This window comes from Thalassophryne amazonica, unplaced genomic scaffold (genome assembly GCF_902500255.1).
Source record: "Thalassophryne amazonica unplaced genomic scaffold, fThaAma1.1, whole genome shotgun sequence".
Classification (NCBI taxonomy): domain Eukaryota; kingdom Metazoa; phylum Chordata; class Actinopteri; order Batrachoidiformes; family Batrachoididae; genus Thalassophryne; species Thalassophryne amazonica.
The window spans coordinates 527,368-554,007 of NW_022986248.1; the positions used below are offsets into that span (position 1 = coordinate 527,368).

The 26,640-nt window shown below is 40.3% G+C and overlaps 1 protein-coding gene across 1 annotated transcript in view; it reads right to left on the bottom strand.

The window, feature by feature from the left end:
• Window positions 1–26,640, bottom strand: part of LOC117505792 (AP-2 complex subunit alpha-2-like) — a 153,877-nt gene that overhangs the window by 43,305 nt on the left and 83,932 nt on the right. Inside the window, 3 exon segments of the mRNA XM_034165328.1 lie at window positions 11,394–11,491; window positions 23,404–23,586; window positions 23,670–23,807. Of these exon segments, the coding sequence (XP_034021219.1) occupies window positions 11,394–11,491; window positions 23,404–23,586; window positions 23,670–23,807 (419 nt within the window).

Genomic DNA, 26,640 nt, shown 5'->3' on the forward strand with positions numbered 1-26,640 from the left:
TCAGCTTGAAACAGGCTTGACGACGGCGGCCTCAGGGCGCGGCGCGCCGTCCGGCTCCGTCCGGGGCAGTCCTTAAAGCGACAGTAATACTCCATAATCTCTCATCAGCCGTTAAAATTTTCACCGAAAACCTTCGAATTTCTCGAATGGTATCCACTTGGATGTGCCTCACAGTTTTCAGAAAAATTTGGATCACGCAAAGCGCCAGGCTCTCAGGAAGAAGTCAGACAAAGGAATTCCGACGAGGGGGGTGGACCAGTGCTCACTCAAAGGCTGCCCAAGGCGAATGACGCAACCTGACAGGCGTGAAAAAAACTCATGCATGCGCACAAGGGTTCAAGATTGTCTGACGTAATCGCACGTGATTCAAATAAATATAGTTTTAAAAAAAAAATAAAAGGTCGGTTTGTTTTCCTAATAGACCTTGGTATATACACATAACACACACACACACACACACACATATATACACACATATATATACACACATACATATATACACACATATATATATACATACATATATATATACACACATATATATATATACACACACATACATGTATGTATGTATGTATGTATGCTGGAGGTTTCTTCCTGTTTTAAAAGGAGAGTTTTTCCTTCCCACTGTCGCCAAGTGCTTGCTCACAGGGGGTCGTTCTGACAGTTGGGGTTTTTCCGTAATTATTGTATGGCTTTGCCTTACAATATAAGGCGCCTTGGGGCAAGTGTTTGTTGTGATTTGGCGCTATATAAATAAAATTGATTTGATATATATATATATATATATATATATATATATATATATACATACACACATATATACATACATACATGTATGTATGTATGTATGTATGCTGGAGGTTTCTTCCTGTTAAAAGGGAGTTTTTCCTTCCCACTGTCGCCAAGTGCTTGCTCACAGGGGGTCGTTTTGACAGTTGGGGTTTTTCCGTAATTATTGTATGGCTTTGCCTTACAATATAAGGTGCCTTGGGGCAACTGTTTGTTGTGATTTGGCGCTATATAAATAAAATTGATTTGATATATATATACACACACACACACACACACACACACACACACACACACACACACACACACACACACACACATATATACGAGGTCTATTAGAAAAGTATCCGACCTTATTTTTTTCAAAAACCATATAGATTTGAATCACGTGTGATTACATCAGACATGCTTGAACCCTCGTGGGCATGCGAGAGTTTTTTCACGCCTGTCGGTTACGTCATTCGCCTGTGGGCAGTCTTTGAGTGAGGAGTCGCCCACCCGCTCGTTGATTTTTTTCATTGTTTAGGAATGGCTCAGAGACTGCTGCTTTGTTTGATCAAATTTTTTTCAAAAACTGTAAGGCACAACTGAGAGGACACCATTCGATAAATTCAGCTGGTTTTCGGTAAAAATTTTAACGGCTGATGAGAGATTTTGGTCTGGTAGTGTCGCCGTAAGGATGGCCCACGGCGCCTGATGGCGATCTGCGCTTCGAGGCGGTAGCGTCTCACTGTTTCAAGTTGAAAACTTCCACATTTCAGGCTCTGTTGACCCAGGAAGTCGTCAGAGAACAGAGAACTTTCAGAAGAAGTCGGCATGAGGAGTTTATTCAGACATTCCATTGTTAACGGACATTTTGTAATGAAAGAACGTGCGGGCAGAGTCGCATGTCGGGCCGGACCCGACCGCGGGGCGTTGCGACAGGAAAAACACCTCCGTTGGAAACCTTAACGGGCAAGTTGGAACATGCCCAAGCTATTAAACAATTTCTCAGTTACTCACCTGTTGAAAGCCATCAAAAGCCGCCTGAATTTTACAAATGGTTTTCAACACGGAGGTGTTTTTCCTGTCGCGACGCACACAAATTTGCCGAGTCATCACGGAAACGACTCAGCGAATTTGTGCGCATGTCTTTCATTAAAAAATGTCCTTAAACAGTGGAATGTCCGCATAAAGTCCTCATGCCGGCCTCTTCTGAATCTTCTCTGTTCTCTCACGATGTCCTGGGGGAATTAAGCCTTAAATTAGGATGTTTTCAGCTCGAAACAGGCCGACGACAGCGCCTGGAAGCGTTGCGCGACGTCCCGCTCTGTGGGAAGTCCTTACACCGACAGAAACACCCCATAATCTCTCATCAGCCGTTAAATCAGCTTAATTTCTCGAATAGTGTCCACTCGGATATTCCTCACAGGTCCAGAAAAAATTTTGATAAAGCAACGCGCGCCGTCTCGAGCAGCGTGTGAAACAAAGGAATTCAGCCGAGAGGGCGGGACCACATCTCACTCAAGGCCTGCCCACAGGGAAATGACGTCACCGACACGCGTGAAAAAACTCACGCATGCGCACGAGGGTTCAAGCATGATTGGTGTAATCGCATGTCAATCAAATCCATATAGTTAAAAAAAAAATAAAAGGGTCGGTTTATTATCTAAGAGACCTCGTATATACCACACACACACACACACACACACACACACACACACACACACACACACACACACACACACACACACACACACACACACACACACACATATACAGGGGTCAAACTTTAAACTTGCTCCAATTTTGGTAAAAAATTATGCAAATTATTGGTTTACTTAATAGTATTTTAAAAAGGAATAGTTTGCACCATCTGTCACGCTAAGTTATGTTACGAGGTAACATATGTCACATGTCACAGAATCCAATGGACGTCAACCTTGTTTGACCTTTACTTTGGAGACCACGCATTCGACAGTCAAAACTATTCCATTTGTTAATCCTATTCACTCAACCAATAATTTGCATCACTTTTTACCAAAACTGAAGTAACTTTAACTTTTGACCCCTGTACAAACTGAAACTGACCTTTGTCACCATTTTTGCTTTTTACCCCATAACATTCAGTCATGGATAGCCCAAACTATACATTTTTGGAATCCTTATGATCACACAAATAGTGTGGTATAGTTTTCAACATGATTGGAGAATTTTTATATTTTGACCCCTGTGTAATTCTTTATTGACCCCTGTAGCTCATTAGGTCACCTCCAGGATGTCTCCATATCTGAAAATAAACATTAGTTAATTTAGAATATGTGTTCCACATTTCATGCTTTTATCACAAACTGAACAATTGTTTTGGTTATCTGCTGCACTACTACAGCAATGTTCATTTTGTGATCATGAAAACACAATTTACAGATCTATGACGCCCATTGGAGCTCTTGAAATTACCATTCCACTCACGCATTTTTTACACATTGTTTCTAGTTTTTTTCTATATTGGTCTGCAAAGATGTTTTAACGTTACATGAAAATTGGTCCTTGGCGCAAAAGGCTTGTGGGCTGCTGCTCTAGGCTATATGAAACTTGGACTCGTGACGCTATAATCCAGATTCCTGACCTATAACAGCATAATACATAAACATTACATTGCCACCCCACAATAGTGCCTGTCCCTGCTTGCCACCCCATGAATTTATCTCTAGATCCGCCCCTGTACTGACTACAAGGTTGGAATCGTTTCTTTTATCTTAATTAACTGTGCTTTTGTTAGTCTTTAAATGCAAAAGCTACGGATTTCAGCTCCTTAATTTGCTGCTGTGTGAATCCTAGCAGTGGTTAGCTTCTTGTTAGCCTTATATAGCATAATCATTATAGAACTCTTTCTCTCTCTCTCTCTCTCTCTCTCACACACACACACACACACCACACACACACACACACACACACACACACACACACACACCCACACACACACCACACACACACACACACACACACACACACACACACTTTGGACACACAAAAGCTTTTTTCCGCTTGTGTGCTTTTGCTTCCGTTTTGTACTATGATCAAGGTGAAAAGACAGTGAAATTGTGTGTTTAGGTGTGTGTTCATGGTGTTTAGGTGTACAGTATTTGTTCATTGGGGGTTCGGTATGGACGGGTGGGTGTGCGTGTTTGGGGGTGGATTCGTCGGGCCAATAGTGGGCTGGTCCAGAGGAAAAAAGCCAGGGCCGAAATTTGTTCCCAGTCTGACCCTGATGAGGTAGGAGAGGTATTAAAAAAATATATTGTTTTCTTTATTATTAAATGATTTCCTGATTAATCCTAATTAAGTCGGACTGAAACTATAAAGTTCATTAACTAGTTGTGAAAACTACAAGATTAAATATAAGTGTGTACACTTGATTAGTATCAAAACAGTAGAATAAAAGGGTAGTATTTGCAATTAGAATTGGAGAAGAGATTTAAAAGTTAAAATAAATGATTATGCAAGATAATGCATAATCTCTGCATCAAAGACCTCTCTGCAGCTTCTCTCCCCCTGCCATCCCCTCATTACCCAATCCCCGTAGAGACGGTGCCTGCTCCCAGACTACCAATAACCAGCAAAAATCTATTTAAGCATAAAAATTCAAAAAGAAAAAATAATATAGCACCTTCAACTGCACCACAGACTAAAACAGTTAAATGTGGTCTATTAAACATTAGGTCTCTCTCTTCTAAGTCCCTGTTGGTAAATGATATAATAATTGATCAACATATTGATTTATTCTGCCTAACAGAAACCTGGTTACAGCAGGATGAATATGTTAGTTTAAATGAGTCAACACCCCCGAGTCACACTAACTGTCAGAATGCTCGTAGCACGGGCCGGGGCGGAGGATTAGCAGCAATCTTCCATTCCAGCTTATTAATTAATCAAAAACCCAGACAGAGCTTTAATTCATTTGAAAGCTTGTCTCTTAGTCTTGTCCATCCAAATTGGAAGTCCCAAAAACCAGTTTTATTTGTTATTATCTATCGTCCACCTGGTCGTTACTGTGAGTTTCTCTGTGAATTTTCAGACCTTTTGTCTGACTTAGTGCTTAGCTCAGATAAGATAATTATAGTGGGCGATTTTAACATCCACACAGATGCTGAGAATGACAGCCTCAACACTGCATTTAATCTATTATTAGACTCTATGGCTTTGCTCAAAAAGTAAATGAGTCCACCCACCACTTTAATCATATCTTAGATCTTGTTCTGACTTATGGTATGGAAATAGAAGACTTAACAGTATTCCCTGAAAACTCCCTTCTGTCTGATCATTTCTTAATAACATTTACATTTACTCTGATGGACTACCCAGCAGTAGGGAATAAGTTTCATTACACTAGAAGTCTTTCAGAAAGCGCTGTAACTAGGTTTAAGGATATGATTCCTTCTTTATGTTCTCTAATGCCATATAACAACACAGTGCAGAGTAGCTACCTAAACTCTGTAAGGGAGATAGAGTATCTCGTCAATAGTTTTACATCCTCATTGAAGACAACTTTGGATGCTGTAGCTCCTCTGAAAAAGAGAGCTTTAAATCAGAAGTGTCTGACTCCGTGGTATAACTCACAAACTCGTAGCTTAAAGCAGATAAACCCGTAAGTTGGAGAGGAAATGGCGTCTCACTAATTTAGAAGATCTTCACTTAGCCTGGAAAAAGAGTCTGTTGCTCTATAAAAAAGCCCTCCGTAAAGCTAGGACATCTTTCTACTCATCACTAATTGAAGAAAATAAGAACAACCCCAGGTTTCTTTTCAGCACTGTAGCCAGGCTGACAAAGAGTCAGAGCTCTATTGAGCTGAGTATTCCATTAACTTAACTAGTAATGACTTCATGACTTTCTTTGCTAACAAAATTTTAACTATTAGAGAAAAAATTACTCATAACCATCCCAAAGACGTATCGTTATCTTTGGCTGCTTTCAGTGATGCCGGTATTTGGTTAGACTCTTTCTCTCCGATTGTTCTGTCTGAGTTATTTTCATTAGTTACTTCATCCAAACCATCAACATGTTTATTAGACCCCATTCCTACCAGGCTGCTCAAGGAAGCCCTACCATTATTTAATGCTTCGATCTTAAATATGATCAATCTATCTTTGTTAGTTGGCTATGTACCACAGGCTTTTAAGGTGGCAGTAATTAAACCATTACTTAAAAGCCATCACTTGACCCAGCTATCTTAGCTAATTATAGGCCAATCTCCAACCTTCCTTTTCTCTCAAAAATTCTTGAAAGGGTAGTTGTAAAACAGCTAGCTGATCATCTGCAGAGGAATGGTCTATTTGAAGAGTTTCAGTCAGGTTTTAGAATTCATCATAGTACAGAAACAGCATTAGTGAAGGTTACAAATGATCTTCTTATGGCCTCGGACAGTGGACTCATCTCTGTGCTTGTTCTGTTAGACCTCAGTGCTGCTTTTGATACTGTTGACCATAAATTTTATTACAGAGATTAGAGCATGCCATAGGTATTAAAGGCACTGCGCTGCGGTGGTTTGAATCATATTTGTCTAATAGATTACAATTTGTTCATGTAAATGGGGAATCTTCTTCACAGACTAAAGTTAATTATGGAGTTCCACAAGGTTCTGTGCTAGGACCAATTTTATTCACTTTATATATGCTTCCCTTAGGCAGTATTATTAGACGGTATTGCTTAAATTTTCATTGTTACGCAGATGATACCCAGCTTTATCTATCCATGAAGCCAGAGGACACACACCAATTAGCTAAACTGCAGGATTGTCTTACAGACATAAAGACATGGATGACCTCTAATTTCCTGCTTTTAAACTCAGATAAAACTGAAGTTATTGTACTTGGCCCCACAAATCTTAGAAACATGGTGTCTAACCAGATCCTTACTCTGGATGGCATTACCCTGACCTCTAGTAATACTGTGAGAAATCTTGGAGTCATTTTTGATCAGGATATGTCATTCAAAGCGCATATTAAACAAATATGTAGGACTGCTTTTTGCATTTACGCAATATCTCTAAAATCAGAAAGGTCTTGTCTCAGAGTGATGCTGAAAAACTAATTCATGCATTTATTTCCTCTAGGCTGGACTATTGTAATTCATTATTATCAGGTTGTCCTAAAAGTTCCCTAAAAAGCCTTCAGTTAATTCAAAATGCTGCAGCTAGAGTACTGACGGGGACTAGAAGGAGAGAGCATATCTCACCCATATTGGCCTCTCTTCATTGGCTTCCTGTTAATTCTAGAATAGAATTTAAAATTCTTCTTCTTACTTATAAGGTTTGAATAATCAGGTCCCATCTTATCTTAGGGACCTCGTAGTACCATATCACCCCAATAGAGCGCTTCGCTCTCAGACTGCAGGCTTACTTGTAGTTCCTAGGGTTTGTAGAGTAGAATGGGAGGCAGAGCCTTCAGCTTTCAGGCTCCTCTCCTGTGGAACCAGCTCCCAATTCAGATCAGGGAGACAGACACCCTCTCTACTTTTAAGATTAGGCTTAAAACTTTCCTTTTTGCTAAAGCTTATAGTTAGGGCTGGATCAGGTGACCCTGAACCATCCCTTAGTTATGCTGCTATAGACGTAGACTGCTGGGGGGTTCCCATGATGCACTGTTTCTTTCTCTTTTTGCTCTGTATGCACCACTCTGCATTTAATCATTAGTGATCGATCTCTGCTCCCCTCCACAGCATGTCTTTTTCCTGGTTCTCTCCCTCAGCCCCAACCAGTCCCAGCAGAAGACTGCCCCTCCCTGAGCCTGGTTCTGCTGGAGGTTTCTTCCTGTTAAAAGGGAGTTTTTCCTTCCCACTGTAGCCAAGTGCTTGCTCACAGGGGGTCGTTTTGACCGTTGGGGTTTTACATAATTATTGTATGGCCTTGCCTTACAATATGGAGCGCCTTGGGGCAACTGTTTGTTGTGATTTGGCGCTATATAAAAAAATTGATTGATTGATTGATTGATAAAACTTGATAAATGTTTCAGTTAATGGTAGTTATTGTTTTAAATGGTGGAGAACAGTTGAAAGTCGCTGGAAATTATTTGCATGCAATACAGGCTAGCTGCCAGCAGTCGGCAGACTATCTGGTTACTGTAGCAGGCTATTTGGTTGTTAGTGGAAGCTAGGCTAACCGGTTAGGCGCTTTAGCACCTGGGTTAATTCAATGGTCAGAGCCTCAGCGGTTGAAAGCAGCTAACAGCCTGTTAGCACACTATTGCCTCTGGCTTTCCGATGGCTGATTAGTGTTCAATCTGGGTTAAGGGGCCGTCAGCACGGCTGGAGAAGCTAGCGCGTGTTAGCAGGCCCGTATTGTCACGCGTAGCACCGACAGCTGAGGTTGATTGAATGAAATTACACAGATTGATTAACATGCAGGTTTCATGCAGTTAGTGACCGTCAGAAGCAGCTTGGTTCATCAAGAAATGCATAATGAAATCGTAAAAATCGTAAAAATTTTCAACACAGCTTGTGAAAGCTAAGCAGGTCGGAGCGGGCGTACTAAGATGGCAACTGTTTCCGTTGAGCGTGTGACGTAGCGCAGGTTGACGGCGGCGCGTCAAGCTGTGGATAGTGTTATGACATCATCTGCACACAGAGGGGTTTGAAGCAGGCAACGCCTCCTATGCAAACCTTTCCACTACACAACAATAAATTCTTAAAAAGGTATTTTCACAAGATGGTGGACACGGGGGTCCCCCTCCCTTTTGTCTCAAACAGGTTTTTGATCAAGACGTCTCCTGGTCAGGGAAGCAACCACTGGCAATCCTTTGGAATACAGGCGGAGTGTAACATCAGAATCTCAGCTCACGCAAATCGTGGCTGGATAATCAGAGCACAATGTGCTGATTGACTCACAAGGTTTGTGACTGGTTGAGTAGCTAATTTAACTAGTCCCTTGGAGTCACGAATACAGCGATTACAATAATTGGAATCTCGCAAGTTTGCAATATGTATCCGGGTGAACAGTTTAAGGTCGGAGACTCGCAGAGTTTAACTGTCACCGAGGCCTCACATTAAACATGAATTTCTCATGTGAAAACAATACAGCACTTTTCGTCCCTCTTTCTTTTTTCTCTCTCTCTTATACACACAGACACAGAGTTCAGGAGAATGAAAGATTAAGTTGCTCTATACGCTTCCAACTTAATTGACTGTTTTTTTTTATATGATTCACAGAGGTTTAGACCTAATAAATGCGCTTCACACGGGCTCGCACAAATTAATCTGTAGCAGAAATAGGAAGAATATAATGTGTTTTAGGATATTTGAAATGATCACTTGAGGATAATTTTACCTTGGAAAAGGGCACCACCTATTTTTAAGCATAGGTACTTTAATTTAAACATTTATTAATTGATTAGTCTCAATTTAATTACTCAGTCTCAATTTCAGGAGTAAGCTCCACAGGTCAGATCCGACAACCTCTGTAAAACCATACAAAAATCACAGACAACTTCACACATTTAAGATATTTATTTAACTCTGGCAGGAGTTAAATCACAGGACATATCATAGTGAGCAATTTAATGATGATGAAATTCAATGAGCAATGATTATATGACATTCAGAGAATATGGTTTCGCAGCGGGAGTTTTAGGAGTTAAATTCGTCCTAATTAGCAGGGAATTTACTTTGGTATTTAGTAACTTGAGAGAAGATTAATGATGTTGGATAGAGTTAAATAAAGCCACTCTGTTTATCTGACATCATAGCCCGGTCTTACTTTGAAGGGAGGGCTGCTGTTCTCCGTGAGGTCCGATGCTAGAAGCCGACTGGTTTTCAGTTGAGGACCCGTCCGTCTGCACAGTTGTCTCCGATACCTTGGCAAAGGAACTCTGCCGGTCACCCGCACCCGGTTTCGTGGGTTACCAGGGGCGCTTTCTGCTGTAAGTGCTGTGACTTACGACAGCGGTTCACTCTCTGTGCGGCTTAGCTGACCTGGATGTTTTTATCTCTGCAGTGCTCCGTAGACTGGGCAGTCAGATTAAGAGTTTGAGCGTCTTTATTCTCTATCCAAAAATCAAAAATTCGTCTTTCGTCGTCGTAATTTTGGCGGCCAGGTCAAATCAAAACTCAATACAAAAATAGCTAACTTTAGCAGAAAAATGTTCACAAAAGGAATTTGGTGTTGAAGAAAAAGGTTTTAATTTGAAAAATTGAAAAAGGAAGTTAAATGCGCGTATCTTTAAGTTATCTGTCGAAAAAACAATTGAGTTTTAAGCAGCACGTGGTTTCAAACAGAGTCGTAAATCTGACAGCTATGCAGCGTCTTCAGACTCATGAAAAAGAAAGATGCAGAAGAGCCAAGAGCAGAAAGGCAAGAGCGCGATTTCCAAGGGCGCAGGCTTTTTCAAAGGTTCAAAAGCTCCACCGCCAAAAATTCTGGGTACTGTAGTTTTTCTGAGTTTCTTTGTCTGGTTTTATATATATATAAATCAACGTCTGTTCCTAAATTTCCGCTCTGAAACCAAACAAGTCCTGTAGGATAACTCATGTAAATAGTTTTCCATGAAAATGCACGCACAACACAATTATATATGAAAGAAAGCACATGAGGTAAACTTTCCACAATGAACAGAGTATAACATATCAGGTATATTGCTTTCACGCATGAGGTTAAATGGTCACATGTTTTCTTTTGTTTTTGTTACAATACATTGCAATTTTTCTTTTAAAACATGGTTCTAATTTAAATTACACGAGTTGGTCACATGCCCTTCCCCAATTCGTCCAACAGGGGTCACTCTTGTTCCATGGACTGGATTTTGGATTTTTTTTTCCTTTTTTTGAGGAAACTTTCATGGCCTTTGCTTATACAAACTAAGGACACTGAAGGTTGGCCACAGCTTTCCATTACACACAAGCATAAAACAAATGTGTTCAATCCCACTGAATAAGTGACACACTAATGTGTCACTTACTGTTTGTAATCTGTGTTCAGAAGTGCGCTGTTTGATTATTTGTACTGATCATTTTACAGAAAGCAAGAAAGGTGTTAGAATCTTTATCGCCATGGCAACACTCAGTCAGGAAAATGACTGAAACGTGCATTCAGAGAAAATCTGAAGAGTAGGACTGAGCATTACAAATGATATAAACAGTACAAAAGCAAATAGTCAGAAAAAAGCAAAAAACAAAACAGAACTTCAATAATAACCTATTTCTAACAAATCCTGTATCACTCTTCAGATCAGGGCTTTAAATGAAACATTTTTCAACACCCAGTCAGTCCATTCTGAGCAGAATTTATATTTACAAGTTCCCAGTTTTGAGTATACCTCATGTCCTGGTCAACATCACATCTACAATTGAGGAGACAGAAATGTATTCAAACATCCCCCTCCCCCAGCCCATATGGTTTCCTGTAAATATACACTGTGTCTAATTAATGTGTGTACTTTACTGTATCTCCAAATCACATCAATGCTTCTAGTGGGAAATATTGAGAAAAGGAGGAGGAGAAAAAAAAACCCATCAACAACCTTAAAAAAAAGAAAAAAGAAAGAGGAATAAACACTGAAATGAGACAAATTCAATGAAAGAATATTTTTCAGCATAATGGATAAAACTATGTAAACTGTGTCGTCGTATTGTACCTGGAGCGAGAGTCACCAGCAATCAAGTTGCCAAATTCACCGAGAATGTAACCACCAACCTTCACCAAGTTCTCATGGCAGGCAGGGGCCTGTAAGGCCTACAAAAGGTGCAACAGCAAACAGTCAGTCTCATCTTTATTTACTGTACAAGTTGGTTTTGTAAATGAACTCAGCACAGTGTTCTCATTTAAAAAAAAAAAAAACTCTTCTCATGTCAGCACCAAAATAACAGCAACAGTACACTTGTCTTAGTGAAGCTGAAGTAATTCAGCCAATAAGAGTTCCCATCGTAAGTGGAACGTGCATTTCTCCCATCAAATCAAATCAATTTTATTTATATAGCGCCAAATCACAACAAACAGTTGCCCCAAGGTGCTTTATATTGTAAGGCAAAGCCATACAATAATTACAGAAAAACCCCAACGGTCAAAACGACCCCCTGTGAGCAAGCACTTGGTGACAGTGGGAAGGAAAAACTCCCTTTTAACAGGAAGAAACCTCCAGCAGAACCAGGCTCAGGGAGGGGCAGTCTTCTGCTGGGACTGGTTGGGGCTGAGGGAGAGAACCAGGAAAAAGACATGCTGTGGAGGGGAGCAGAGATCAATCACTAATGATTAAATGCAGAGTGGTGCATACAGAGCAAAAAGAGAAAGAAACACTCAGTGCATCATGGGAACCCCCCAGCAGTCTAAGTCTATAGCAGCATAACTAAGGGACGATTCAGGGTCACCTGATCCAGCCCTAACTATAAGCTTTAGCAAAAAGGAAAGTTTTAAGCCTAATCTTAAAAATAGAGAGGGTGTCTGTCTCCCTGATCCGAATTGGGAGCTGGTTTCACAGGAGAGGAGCCTGAAAGCTGAAGGCTCTGCCTCCCATTCTACTCTTACAAACCCTAGGAACTACAAGTAAGCCTGCAGTCAGAGCGAAGCGCTCTATTGGGGTGATATGGTACTACGAGGTCCCTAAGATAAGATGGGACCTGATTATTCAAAACCTTATAAGTAAGAAGAAGAATTTTAAATTATATTCTTGAATTAACAGGAAGCCAATGAAGAGAGGCCAATATGGGTGAGATATGCTCTCTCCTTCTAGTCCCTGTCAGTACTCTAGCTGCAGCATTTTGAATTAACTGAAGGCTTTTCAGGGAACTTTTAGGACAACCTGATAATAATGAATTACAATAGTCCAGCCTAGAGGAAATAAATGCATGAATTAGTTTTTCAGCATCACTCTGAGACAAGACCTTTCTAATTTTAGAGATATTGAGCAAATGCAAAAAAGCAGTCCTACATATTTGCTTAATATGTGCATTGAAGGACATATCCTGATCAAAAATGACTCCAAGATTTCTCACAGTATTACTAGAGGTCAGGGTAATGCCATCCAGAGTAAGGATCTGGTTAGACACCATGTTTCTAAGATTTGTGGGACCAAGTACAATAACTTCAGTTTTATCTGAATTTAAAAGCAGGAAATTAGAGGTCATCCATGTCTTTATGTCTGAAAGACAATCCTGCAGTTTAGCTAATTGGTGTGTGTCCTCTGGCTTCATGGATAGATAAAGCTGGGTATCATCTGCGTAACAATGAAAATTTAAGCAATGCCGTCTAATAATACTGCCTAAGGGAAGCATGTATAAAGTGAATAAAATTGGTCCTAGCACAGAACCTTGTGGAACTCCATAATTAACCTTAGTCTGTGAAGAAGACTCCCCATTTACATGAACAAATTGTAATCTATTAGATAAATATGATTCAAACCAGCGCAGTGCCTTTAATACCTATGGCATGCTCTAATCTCTGTAATAAAATTTTATGGTCAACAGTATCAAAAGCAGCACTGAGGTCTAACAGAACAAGCACAGAGATGAGTCCACTGTCTGAGGCCATAAGAAGATCATTTGTAACCTTCACTAATGCTGTTTCTGTACTATGATGAATTCTAAAACCTGACTGAAACTCTTCAAATAGACCATTCCTCTGCAGATGATCAGTTAGCTGTTTTACAACTACCCTTTCAAAAATTTTTGAGAGAAAAGGAAGGTTGGAGATTGGCCTATAATTAGCTAAGATAGCTGGGTCAAGTGATGGCTTTTTAAGTAATGGTTTAATTACTGTCACCTTAAAAGCCTGTGGTACATAGCCAACTAACAAAGATAGATTGATCATATTTAAGATCGAAGCATTAAATAATGGTAGGGCTTCCTTGAGCAGCCTGGTAGGAATGGGGTCTAATAGACATGTTGATGGTTTGGAGGAAGTAACTAATGAAAATAACTCAGACAGAACAATCGGAGAGAAAGAGTCTAACCAAATACCGGCATCACAGAAAGCAGCCAAAGAGAACGATATGTCTTTGGGATGGTTATGAGTAAGTTTTTCTCTGTTAAATTGTTTTTATTCAGTTATTAAATTAAATAGCAAAAAAAAAAAAAGTCACAAAACCCCTGGCCCAGGGGGAAAAAAAAACAAAATAGTTTAAAAAAAAAAAAAAAAAAAAAAAAAAAAAAAGGAAATAGATACGTCAATGCCCTGAATAAAACAAAAACAAAAAGAACAAGATGCATCATCAAGGTTGCTGCATATGACATACGGTGCCATTAGTACTAATGGCACTCTACTTTTAAGATTAGGCTTAAAACTTTCCTTTTTGCTAAAGCTTATAGTTAGGGCTGGATCGGGTGACCCTGAACCATCCCTTAGTTATGCTGCTATAGACGTAGACTGCTGGGGGGTTCCCATGATGCACTGTTTCTTTCTCTTTTTGCTCTGTATGCACCACTCTGCATTTAATCATTAGTGATCGATCTCTGCTCCCCTCCACAGCATGTCTTTTTCCTGGTTCTCTCCCTCAGCCCCAACCAGTCCCAGCAGAAGACTGCCCCTCCCTGAGCCTGGTTCTGCTGGAGGTTTCTTCCTGTTAAAAGGGAGTTTTTCCTTCCCACTGTAGCCAAGTGCTTGCTCACAGGGGGTCGTTTTGACCGTTGGGGTTTTACATAATTATTGTATGGCCTTGCCTTACAATATAAAGCGCCTTGGGGCAACTGTTTGTTGTGATTTGGCGCTATATAAAAAAATTGATTGATTGATTGATAGTACGGTATCCCACATAAAAATCATTAAATAGTCATATCGAACCCAGGGGGGAGAGGAAAGGGTCCCAGATGGCAGCAAACGTGGAAGAATCCGTTCTGGAAAATCTCAGGTCCTCCATCTGTATAACAGATATCATGTCAGTGATCCAACTTTTGAAAGATGGAGGACTTGATGATGAGTATGAGCCGTTTAGCGACTATCATGCCTAAGTTTGCTTAAATTTTCATTGTTACGCAGATGATACCCAGCTTTATCTATCCATGAAGCCAGAGGATACACACCAATTAGCTAAACTGCAGGATTGTCTTACAGACATAAAGACATGGATGACCTCTAATTTCCTGCTTTTAAACTCGGATAAAACTGAAGTTATTGTACTTGGCCCCACAAATCTTAGAAGCATGGTGTCTAACCAGATCGTTACTCTGGATGGCATTTCCCTGATCTCTAGTAATACTGTGAGAAATCTTGGAGTTATTTTTGATCAGGATATGTCATTCAAAGCGCATATTAAACAAATATGTAGGACTGCCTTTTTGCATTTACGCAATATCTCTAAAATCAGAAAGGTCTTGTCTCAGAGTGATGCTGAAAAACTAATTCATGCATTTATTTCCTCTAGGCTGGACTATTGTAATTCATTATTATCAGGTTGTCCTAAAAGTTCCCTAAAAAGCCTTCAGTTGGTTCAGAATGCTGCAGCTAGAGTACTGACGGGGACTAGCAGGAGAGAGCATATCTCACCCGTGTTGGCCTCCCTTCATTGGCTTCCTGTTAATGCTAGAATAGAATTTAAAATTCTTCTTCTTACTTATAAGGTTTTGAATAATCAGGTCCCATCTTATCTTAGGGACCTCGTAGTACCATATTACCCCATTAGAGCGCTTCGCTCTCAGACTGCGGGCTTACTTGTAGTTCCTAGGGTTTGTAAGAGTAGAATGGGAGGCAGAGCCTTCAGCTTTCAGGCTCCTCTCCTGTGGAACCAGCTCCCAATTCAGATCAGGGAGACAGATACCCTCTCTACTTTTAAGATTAGGCTTAAAACTTTCCTTTTCGCTAAGGCTTATAGTTAGGGCTGGATCGGGTGACCCTGGACCATCCCTTGGTTATGTTGCTTTAGACGTAGACTGTGGGGGGGTTCCCATGATGCACTGTTTCTTTCTCTTTTTGCTCCGTATGCATCACTCTGCATTTAATCATTAGTGATCGATCTCTTTTTCCTGGTTCTTTCCCTCAGCCCCAACCAGTCTCAGCAGAAGACTGCCCCTCCCTGAGCCTGGTTCTGCTGGAGGTTTCTTCCTGTTAAAAGGGAGTTTTTCCTTCCCACTGTGGCCAAGTGCTTGCTCATAGGGGGTCGTTTTGACCGTTGGGGTTTTTCATAATTATTGTATGGCCTTGCCTTGCAATGTGGAGCGCCTTGGGGCAACTGTTTGTTGTGATTTGGCGCTATATAAGAAAAAAGTTGATTGATTGATTGAAGTTGAGAGACAGTTGTGTGGTTTTCGGAAGACTCAAAGAGCCTCGGAGCAGCCAAGAATAGCCAGTTCAGCATCGGGGGGAATGGAACACATATACGCCTTTTCATACCAATCAAATATCTTGGACCGGAATTCTGTCAGAGAAGGGCAAAACCAAAATGCAAAAAGTGTACTCTCAGACACTTTGCACCTGTCACAGAATGGGGAAACAGAGGGATAAATTTTAAGCAGCCAACCTTTGAGTAATGAAGACGATGAACCACTTTAAACTGAATTAAATGGTGTCTGCTATTAACAGAACAAGACGTTATTGTACCTAAGCTGTTCTCCCATACTTGGTCAGAAATGCAGATGCCAAGTTCTGTTGACCAAATGTCTTTAATTTTACTACTAGAAATCAATTCACACTCTTCAAAAACATTTACAAATTTGGACACTAAATGCTTAGAATCTGGGGAATTTTGTAAAATATAAAAAAAAATGTGTTCCTTTCTAAGAACCTCAGAGTTGGATATTTTACTTTGAACATAATGTCTAACCTCAAGATAGCGAAAAAAAATGTGAATGTGGCAGACCAAACTTCTCCCTCAGTGATTCAAAAGATGCAAAATGTCCATTTACATAAAGGTGTTTAATAGAAATCAATCCTCTCTCTCGCCAGGAGATGAAAACTTTATCAGACCATGAAGGTAGAAACGAATGATTATAGCAAACTGGTGTTAAAACGGAAGTCTCAGGCAAGCACAGGGCCTTCCTAAGCTGATTAAGAATCCTGACTGAATGCTTCAATACAAAGCCCAACCGCTTTAAATCTCCTGCCTTCTCTAGTTTAGAAAACAATAATGCAGGTAAGGAAGAGTTGACAACAGAGTTTGCCTCCATTTTTAGCCACAGAGGGGCACTGTTGATCAGATTTTCAGGAGTTCCCCATTGCCAGTACATGAGGGCTCTTATATTAGCAGCCCAATAATAATGTCTGAAGCATGGCAAACCGAGCCCACGCTCAACCTTTGGCTCCTGCAGATGAATTTTAGAAATCCTGTGAGTTTTATAATTCCAAACATAGGATAAAATTATAGCATCCAACTCTTTAAAAAAGGTAGACATAAGAAAGATAGGCAAATTCTGACAAAGATAAAGGAATCTAGGAAGAGAGCACATTTTAATTGAATTTATCCGGCCAATCATAGACAAAGGTAAAATTTTCCAATTTTCTATATTTCGTTTGAGTTTTGAAACAAACTCTGTAAAGTTTAACTTGAACAGCAACCGAGAATCCGTGGGAATAGTTAAACCAAGATATGTGAAACAATCTTTCACCACTTTAAAGGGTGTACTCTCGAGGAAACCTGAGGTATAACTGTTAGAGGGAGGAATAAACTCAGTTTTCATCCAGTTGATCGCATAACCAGATAGGTTTCCAAAATATGTAATCAGGTTTAACAGGATAGGTACAGATTTCTCTGAATTTTTAAGATACAGTATTACATCGTCAGCATATAAGCTGATACGTGTCTCTACCCCTCCTACTTCCAGGCCGACAATATCCGCATGTCCTCTTATTTTGATGGCTAAGGGTTCTAATGCAATAGCAAAAAGTGCAGGTGAGAGAGGGCAGCCCTGCTGAACTGAGCGCTGCAGTAAAAATGCTGCTGATTGATCCGAATTGGTCAAAACGGAACACTTTGGCCTAGCATAAATTAATTTTACCCAAGACCTGAATATTTCTCCACACCCAAATCTGCTGAGCAGTTCAAATATATAAGGCCACTCAACCTGATCAAAAGACTTATGAGCGTCCAAGGAAAGAATAGCCTCACCTGAGGTTTTCTGTCGTTCAGTGTATATTACGTTAAGAAGAAGCCGAACATGATTTGGCGCTATATAAATAAAAAGAGAAAGAAAGAAAGAGAAAGACACTGGAGATATTGTCTCAGAATATCTACAATAGAAGTCTTTCAGAAAGCGCTGTAACTACGTTTAAGGATATGATTCCTTCTTTATGTTCTCTAATGCCATATACCAACACAGTGCAGAGTAGCTACCTAAACTCTGTGAGTGAGATAGATTATCTAGTCAATAGTTTTATATACTCATTGAGGACAACTTTGGATGCTGTAGCTCCTCTGAAAAAGAGAGTCTTAAATCAGAAGTGCCTGACTCCGTGGTATAACTCACAAACTCGCAGCTTAAAGCAGATAACCCGTAAGTTGGAGAGGAAATGGCGTCTCACTAATTTAGAAGATCTTCACTTAGCCTGGAAAAAGAGTCTGTTGCTCTATAAAAAAAGCCCTCTGTAAAGCTAGGACATCTTACTATTCATCACTAATTGAAGAAAATAAGAACAACCCCAGGTTTCTTTTCAGCACTGTAGCCAGGCTGACAAAGAGTCAGAGCTCTATTGAGCCGAGTATTCCTTTAACTAGTAATGACTTCATGACTTTCTTTGCTAATAAAATTTTAACTATTAGAGAAAAAATTACTCATAACCATCCCAAAGACATATCGTTCTCTTTGGCTGCTTTCAGTGATGCCGGTACTTGGTTAGACTCTTTCTCTCCGATTGTTCTGTCCGAGTTATTTTCATTAGATACTTCCTCCAAACTATCAACATGTCTATTAGACCCCATTCCTACCAGGCTGCTCAAGGAAGCCCTACCATTAATTAATGCTTCGATCTTAAATATGATCAATCTATCTTTATTAGTTGGCTATGTACCACAGGCTTTTAAGGTGGCAGTAATTAAACCATTACTTAAAAAGCCATCACTTGACCCAGCTATCTTAGCTAATTATAGGCCAATCTCCAACCTTCCTTTTCTCTCAAACATTCTTGAAAGGGTAGTTGTAAAACAGCTAACTGATCATCTGCAGAGGAATGGTCTATTTGAAGAGTTTCAGTCAGGTTTTAGAATTCATCATAGTACAGAAACAATACAAAGTACAAAGACTATTGTAATTCATTATTATCAGGTTGTCCTAAAAGTTCCCTGAAAAGCCTTCAGTTAATTCAAAATGCTGCAGCTCGAGTACTGACAGGGACTAGAAGGAGAGAACATATTTCACCCATATTGGCCTCTCTTCATTGGCTTCCTGTTAATTCTAGAATAGAATTTAAAATTCTTCTTCTTACTTATAAGGTTTTGAATAATCAGGTCCCATCTTATCTTAGGGACCTCATAGTACCACATCACCCCAATAGAGCACTTCGCTCTCAGACTGCAGGCTTACTTGTAGTTCCTAGGGTTTTTAAGAGTAGAATGGGAGGCAGAGCCTTCAGCTTTCAGGCTCCTCTCCTGTGGAACCAGCTCCAAATTCAGATCAGGGAGACAGACACCCTCTCTACTTTTAAGATTAGGCTTAAAACTTTCCTTTTTGCTAAAGCTTATAGTTAGTGCTGGATCGGGTGACTCTGAACCATCCCTTAGTTATGCTGCTATAGACGTAGACTGCTGGGGGGTTCCCATGATGCACTGAGTGTTTCTTTCTCTTTTTGCTCTGTATGCACCACTCTGCATTTAATCATTAGTGATCGATCTCTGCTCCCCTCCACAGCATGTCTTTTTCCTGGTTCTCTCCCTCAGCCCCAACCAGTCCCAGCAGAAGACTGCCCCTCCCTGAGCCTGGTTCTGCTGGAGGTTTCTTCCTGTTAAAAGGGAGTTTTTCCTTCCCACTGTAGCCAAGTGCTTGCTCACAGGGGGTCGTTTTGACCGTTGGGGTTTTACATAATTATTGTATGGCCTTGCCTTACAATATAAAGCGCCTTGGGGCAACTGTTTGTTGTGATTTGGCGCTATATAAAAAAATTGATTGATTGATTGATGTATTTCATTCACGGTACAATAGTTCTTTTTTAGCATGCAATTTTGGTCCTATATGGATTGTGCTATTGCACACCCCAACCACCGCGCATACTCACACCGGGGGCGGCGTTTAGCTAAACATGGAGGTTTTTTTTGCTGGCACACAATAATTTGAAGGAGCTAATTAACAGTGCTAATACTTGTAACACACACACACACACACACAAAAAACAAATCCACTACGCTGTAAACCGTCTGGAGGCATGAAGAGCTGGACAAATTTCTGATGTGGTTTCTTCCTGTTAAAAGGGAGTTTTTCCTTCCCATAAAATCTGAGCGCCTGCAACACATCCTGTGTTTGTCAACCCACGTGTGGACGAGCACTGACACACTGAAATGGGTCTTTTTGAGAACGACCCCATTTCAAGCATCCACACTTTTTTTTGTTATGTGTCCATATAGTGGTTGGGGGTGACGGCATTGCCATGTTTCAAACTTTGTAAGGACTTTGCCATCACACCCACACTTGATGCTGTGCACCTGTGGCTGTTATGGGATGCCCTTAACGGGTCTGCAGATTCACGCAAACTCATGTTGATGACACATGGGTCAAAATCAAGCAACAGGAAGTTGAGGACTTTACAGAACACATCAACTCGGTGGACGCCAATATCAAGTTCACACGTGAGGATGCCAGAAACAACCATTTAGGTTGGACTGTTACGACTAGAGAACAGGCAGCTCCAGACAGGGGTTTACAGAAAACCAACTCACACTGACCAATATCTGCTCTTCAGCTCAAACCACCCCCTTGAACACAAGCTTGGGGTGATCAGGACGCTTCAACACAGAGCCCTACAGGTGCCCACAACTGCAGAGGGAAGGGCTAAAGAACAACAACGTGTCTGCAAAGCCCTCACAGTATGTGGGTACCCACGATGGTCCCTGGACAAAGTGCAGAAGTTCCAGAGAACAAAGAGACCAGATAGACAGGAGATGGAGACAAGAAGAAGACGAGTGTCTCTCCCTTATTTAGCAGGAGTAGGGGAAAAACTACAGAGGATCTTCAGACAGCACAAAATCCCAGTTTACTTTAAACCGGTTAACACCTTGAGAGAGAAATTAGTTCACCCTAAGGACATGATCCCTAGTTACAAACAGAGCAATGTAGTGTATTCTATCAGATGTCAGGAAAACTGTAACGAACACTACATAGGTGAGACTAAGCAGCCGTTACACAAAAGGCTATACCAGCACCGCAGAGAGGGCGCCAGTGGACCTCAGTCTGCAGTTCACCTCCACCTTAAAGACACTAACCACACGTTTGAGGACAAGGAAGTTAAAATATTAGCCAGAGAGAAGAAATGGTTTGAGAGAGGGGTCAAGGAGGCATTCTTTGTGAAACGTTTGAAACCCAGCCTTAACCGGGGAGGGGGTCTGAGACACACTTTATCCCCTGTTTACAATGGGCTACTCAGGTCAAAGGAGTTTCAGTCTTTTGTTCATGGTAATGAGTCATTCACGTCATCAAGGGAGCCATCAGAAAGGCATCCATCCCATCATTAGAGGGACAGCTGTCCTGCCATTAGGTGTGCTAACTACAGCACAATAGTTGCTAATTAGAGCTATTGTTTAGTCACTAGCCTATAGCAGTCTGCCTCTCAGTAGGAGGGGTCTGGTTAGGTTTAAAACTCCAGCTTTTGTTGGCTTCTGTTTTATTCTTCTCTACAAGAGTCAGACAGAAGTCAGACTACCAGAGCAAGAATTTTAGCTGAGGAAGCTTCTGCGATTTGAAGCGAAATGTCCTCGCGTCAAGCAACCCAGTCCAGTCGAAGATTCAAGCTTCTCTACTATGCAAACTCATGTTGGCTGGATTTTCACCCTTCAAACTCCTCGCCCACCTCATTACTGTACTGACATCGACAAGTTTCGCCACTGACAACACTCATTCACTGATGTGTGTCCACGGGTGTACAACCTTCCACCGGGAGGAATTCCATAATGGCATGTTTCAAATGCATGTCCATGTCCATTTTTAGTGAATACTGTGCACACGCATTGTCAAAAGTGATTCAGTGCATGCCTGAAATTGCTGGCAATAACTGTTTGGTGTAGCAAATGGACTGCATTTATATTGCGCTTTTCCATTCACACAAACACACACACACCGAACGATGTCAGGGTGCTGCCATGTAAAGCACCCACTACACAGCGGGAGCAACTAGGGGATTAAGGACCTTGCCCAAGGGCCCTTAGTGATTTTCCGGTCAGGCTGGGATTTGAACCAAGGATCCTCTGGTCCCAAGCCCAACACTTTAACCACTAGCAATAGTCAATAAGGAAAATTCTCTTACCAGTTTCACTTCAATATCTTGCATGCTACTGCATGCTACTTGCATGCTATTGCAATCAGTACAGTTACAACTTTGATATGTTCTTGATAAAGAATATTATTGATTGTAATATTAAACCTTTAGCTTATATTTGTAATTTGTCATTAATGACAAGGAAATTTCCTTCCAAGATTAAAATAAGTAAAGTGATACCACTGTTCAAACCTGGCGACAAACATGTCTTTTCAAACTACAGGCCAATCTCATTGTTCCCACAATTTTCAAAAATTCTGGAAAATATTTGTAAAGAGGTCGAACGATTTCATAACTAAACATCATATACTCAGTGAACAGCAGTACGGTTTTAGAAAAAAAGAATATTGTACTACTTCACTGGCTTTAATTGATTTTGTTGCATTACAAACGCAACTAAGAATAGCAATACACTGTAGAAGTTTTGTTTGAGTTGCAGAAAGCATTTGATACTATAGATCACACTTTACTTTGGGATAAATTACAGAAGCACGCTATTAGAGGTTTGGCTCTTGATTGGATAGTTAGCCATTTATGCAACAGGTATCAGTGTGTCCATATTGGTGGTATCAACTCTGAATTTTTGAGGATTACATGTGGGGTGCCGCAGGGTTCAGTCCTTGGGCCATTGTTGTTTCTGTTGTATATTAATGATATAGGTTTGGTCTCCAAGTCGGTGCATCGTATTTTGTTTGCTGAATGTGACTGTTTTGTAGTGGGGATCATTTGGGACAGCTCTTGGACATGATGGAGAGGGAACTTCTAAATTTGAAACAGTGGTTTGATTCAAACAAATTATCGCTTCATCTTGGAAAAACAAAGTGTATTATATTTGGAAATAAGCCCAGGAACTTAAGTTGAAATTTATTGTTGAATGATGTTGAAATTGAAATGGCAACAGAAACTAAGTTTCTTGTAGTTTTTAATTGATGACAAGTTAAGATGGAAAACTCAAGTCATGTCAAATGCAAAATCTCAAAAGTTATCCCAATTCTGTACAAAGCACAAGACTTCCTCTCCCAGCATTACCTGGTTATGCTGTATCACTCATTACTTGTCCCATATATGACCTATTGCATTGAGGTTTGGGGAAACATAAAACAACAACAAACATGGTTTTCAGCTATCATGATGTACAAGAATGAGTGCAGTACATGATCAGTACTATTGCAAAATAAAGTAATACTGTGGATCCAGCTAACCCGGAACTGGTGTTATTGTGAAAGTATAACCTCACTGCCAGTGCAACAGCAGAGTTTTACACCCACCTCAAAGACAGTCTTGGCAGCATAGCCCTGGACGTCATCTTGGTTTATGACAATCTGGATGACACGATACCAAACCTCCTCACTGACATAATCTCCAGCTATGCGGATCAGGTTAAGGATCGTGTCCACATACCAGGTGTAGTCCACAGCATATTTTTCTGCCAGAATGGCCACCTTGAGCACCTGTGTAAGAAAAGTGACTGGCTCAGCACCAGAGCAGAACACAGTTGAACCAAGTAGCGTGCAAACTATCAGGGATGCCCCACTATTTCTTCTCTGATGGAATAATCGGCCGTCTCGAGGTAGCTCAGCATCTCTGCTACAATCTGCTTGGCATTGCTGCGGTCGCACATGGCATACAGCAGATCCACGGCCCGCTGACGTACACTCACATCTCGCTCTGTCTGCAAAGAAAACACAAGAAGAATGTGTATACGAGTTAACAGGTCTACTTCACCAACTCAGTAACTGATGGCAGAAGACTGTATCTGTGTTGATGACGCACATTTCAACAGTAAGAAAGGAAAACAAAAAAGTTAGTGTACTTTATGACGCATGGTGTGAAATTACATCGTTTTTAATAATTAAGCAGTATATATTATGCTGAAGTCATCTTAATATTCCATTCAATTCTACAAGTTTTTAAAATAAAAAAGTGATATTTTGATGACTTTGATTTAGCAATAAATAGATTTATGTATGATTTTTTGCATGTTATTATGAAAAATGCTGCAGTAAAGCAGCTTAAGAATAAGAGGTATATTGAGACGTGGTGATAATTTGAATTTTTTAAAACTGCCTACAGCAACACATGCACATTAGGCAAGAGCTTAGCATTTAATCATTTAAAAAAGTGCTTCTGTAGCAGAGCCTCTTGTAAATCATCACAGAGGTTGTTGGTGGAATGCTGCACATGATATTTTTAAAGGCACCTTTTAAATCTGCCAATGTAGAACTGAATGGGATGCCCACAAATTCTTACAGATAATCCATGCAATAGTTAAGTCATAATAACTATTATATAACAGATGAGTGGATCCTTCTCATTTGACTGGTGGCTTGTATGACATTACATGGTTTATTCATGCCATTTGCCAATGTATTTTAGGGTTGGGACCAGGAAGCAGAGTTGTAGTCTTACACACCTCTCTGCAGCTCATTACCCCATCCCCGTAGAGACGGTGCCTGCTCCCAGACTACCAATAACCAGCAAAAATCTATTTAAGCATAAAAATTCAAAAAGAAAAAATAATATAGCACCTTCAACTGCACCACAGACAAACAGTTAAATGTGGTCTATTAAACATTAGGTCTCTCTCTTCTAAGTCCCTGTTGGTAAATGATATAATAATTGATCAACATATTGATTTATTCTGCCTAACAGAAACCTGGTTACAGCAGGATGAATATGTTAGTTTAAATGAGTCAACACCCCCGAGTCACACTAACTGTCAGAATGCTCGTAGCACGGGCCGGGGCGGAGGATTAGCAGCAATCTTCCATTCCAGCTTATTAATTAATCAAAAACCCAGACAGAGCTTTAATTCATTTGAAAGCTTGTCTCTTAGTCTTGTCCATCCAAATTGGAAGTCCCAAAAACCAGTTTTATTTGTTATCATCTATCGTCCACCTGGTCGTTACTGTGAGTTTCTCTGTGAATTTTCAGACCTTTTGTCTGACTTAGTGCTTAGCTCAGATAAGATAATTATAGTGGGCGATTTTAACATCCACACAGATGCTGAGAATGACAGCCTCAACACTGCATTTAATCTATTATTAGACTCTATTGGCTTTGCTCAAAAAGTAAATGAGTCCACCCACCACTTTAATCATATCTTAGATCTTGTTCTGACTTATGGTATGGAAATAGAAGACTTAACAGTATTCCCTGAAAACTCCCTTCTGTCTGATCATTTCTTAATAACATTTACATTTACTCTGATGGACTACCCAGCAGTGGGGAATAAGTTTCATTACACTAGAAGTCTTTCAGAAAGCGCTGTAACTAGGTTTAAGGATATGATTCCTTCTTTATGTTCTCTAATGCCATATACCAACACAGTGCAGAGTAGCTACCTAAACTCTGTAAGGGAGATAGAGTATCTCATCAATAGTTTTACATCCTCATTGAAGACAACTTTGGATGCTGTAGCTCCTCTGAAAAAGAGAGCTTTAAATCAGAAGTGTCTGACTCCGTGGTATAACTCACAAACTCGTAGCTTAAAGCAGATAACCCGTAAGTTGGAGAGGAAATGGCGTCTCACTAATTTAGATGATCTTCACTTAGCCTGGAAAAAGAGTCTGTTGCTCTATAAAAAAGCCCTCCGTAAAGCTAGGACATCTTTCTACTCATCACTAATTGAAGAAAATAAGAACAACCCCAGGTTTCTTTTCAGCACTGTAGCCAGGCTGACAAAGAGTCAGAGCTCTATTGAGCTGAGTATTCCATTAACTTTAACTAGTAATGACTTCATGACTTTCTTTGCTAACAAAATTTTAACTATTAGAGAAAAAATTACTCATAACCATCCCAAAGACGTATCGTTATCTTTGGCTGCTTTCAGTGATGCCGGTATTTGGTTAGACTCTTTCTCTCTGATTGTTCTGTCTGAGTTATTTTCATTAGTTACTTCATCCAAACCATCAACATGTTTATTAGACCCCATTCCTACCAGGCTGCTCAAGGAAGCCCTACCATTATTTAATGCTTCGATCTTAAATATGATCAATCTATCTTTGTTAGTTGGCTATGTACCACAGACTTTTAAGGTGGCAGTAATTAAACCATTACTTAAAAAGCCATCACTTGACCCAGCTATCTTAGCTAATTATAGGCCAATCTCCAACCTTCCTTTTCTCTCAAAAATTCTTGAAAGGGTAGTTGTAAAACAGCTAACTGATCATCTGCAGAGGAATGGTCTATTTGAAGAGTTTCAGTCAGGTTTTAGAATTCATCATAGTACAGAAACAGCATTAATGAAGGTTACAAATGATCTTCTTATGGCCTCAGACAGTGGACTCATCTCTGTGCTTGTTCTGTTAGACCTCAGTGCTGCTTTTGATACTGTTGACCATAAAATTTTATTACAGAGATTAGAGCATGCCATAGGTATTAAAGGCATTGCACTGCGGTGGTTTGAATCATATTTGTCTAATAGATTACAATTTGTTCATGTAAATGGGGAATCTTCTTCACAGACTAAAGTTAATTATGGAGTTCCACAAGGTTCTGTGCTA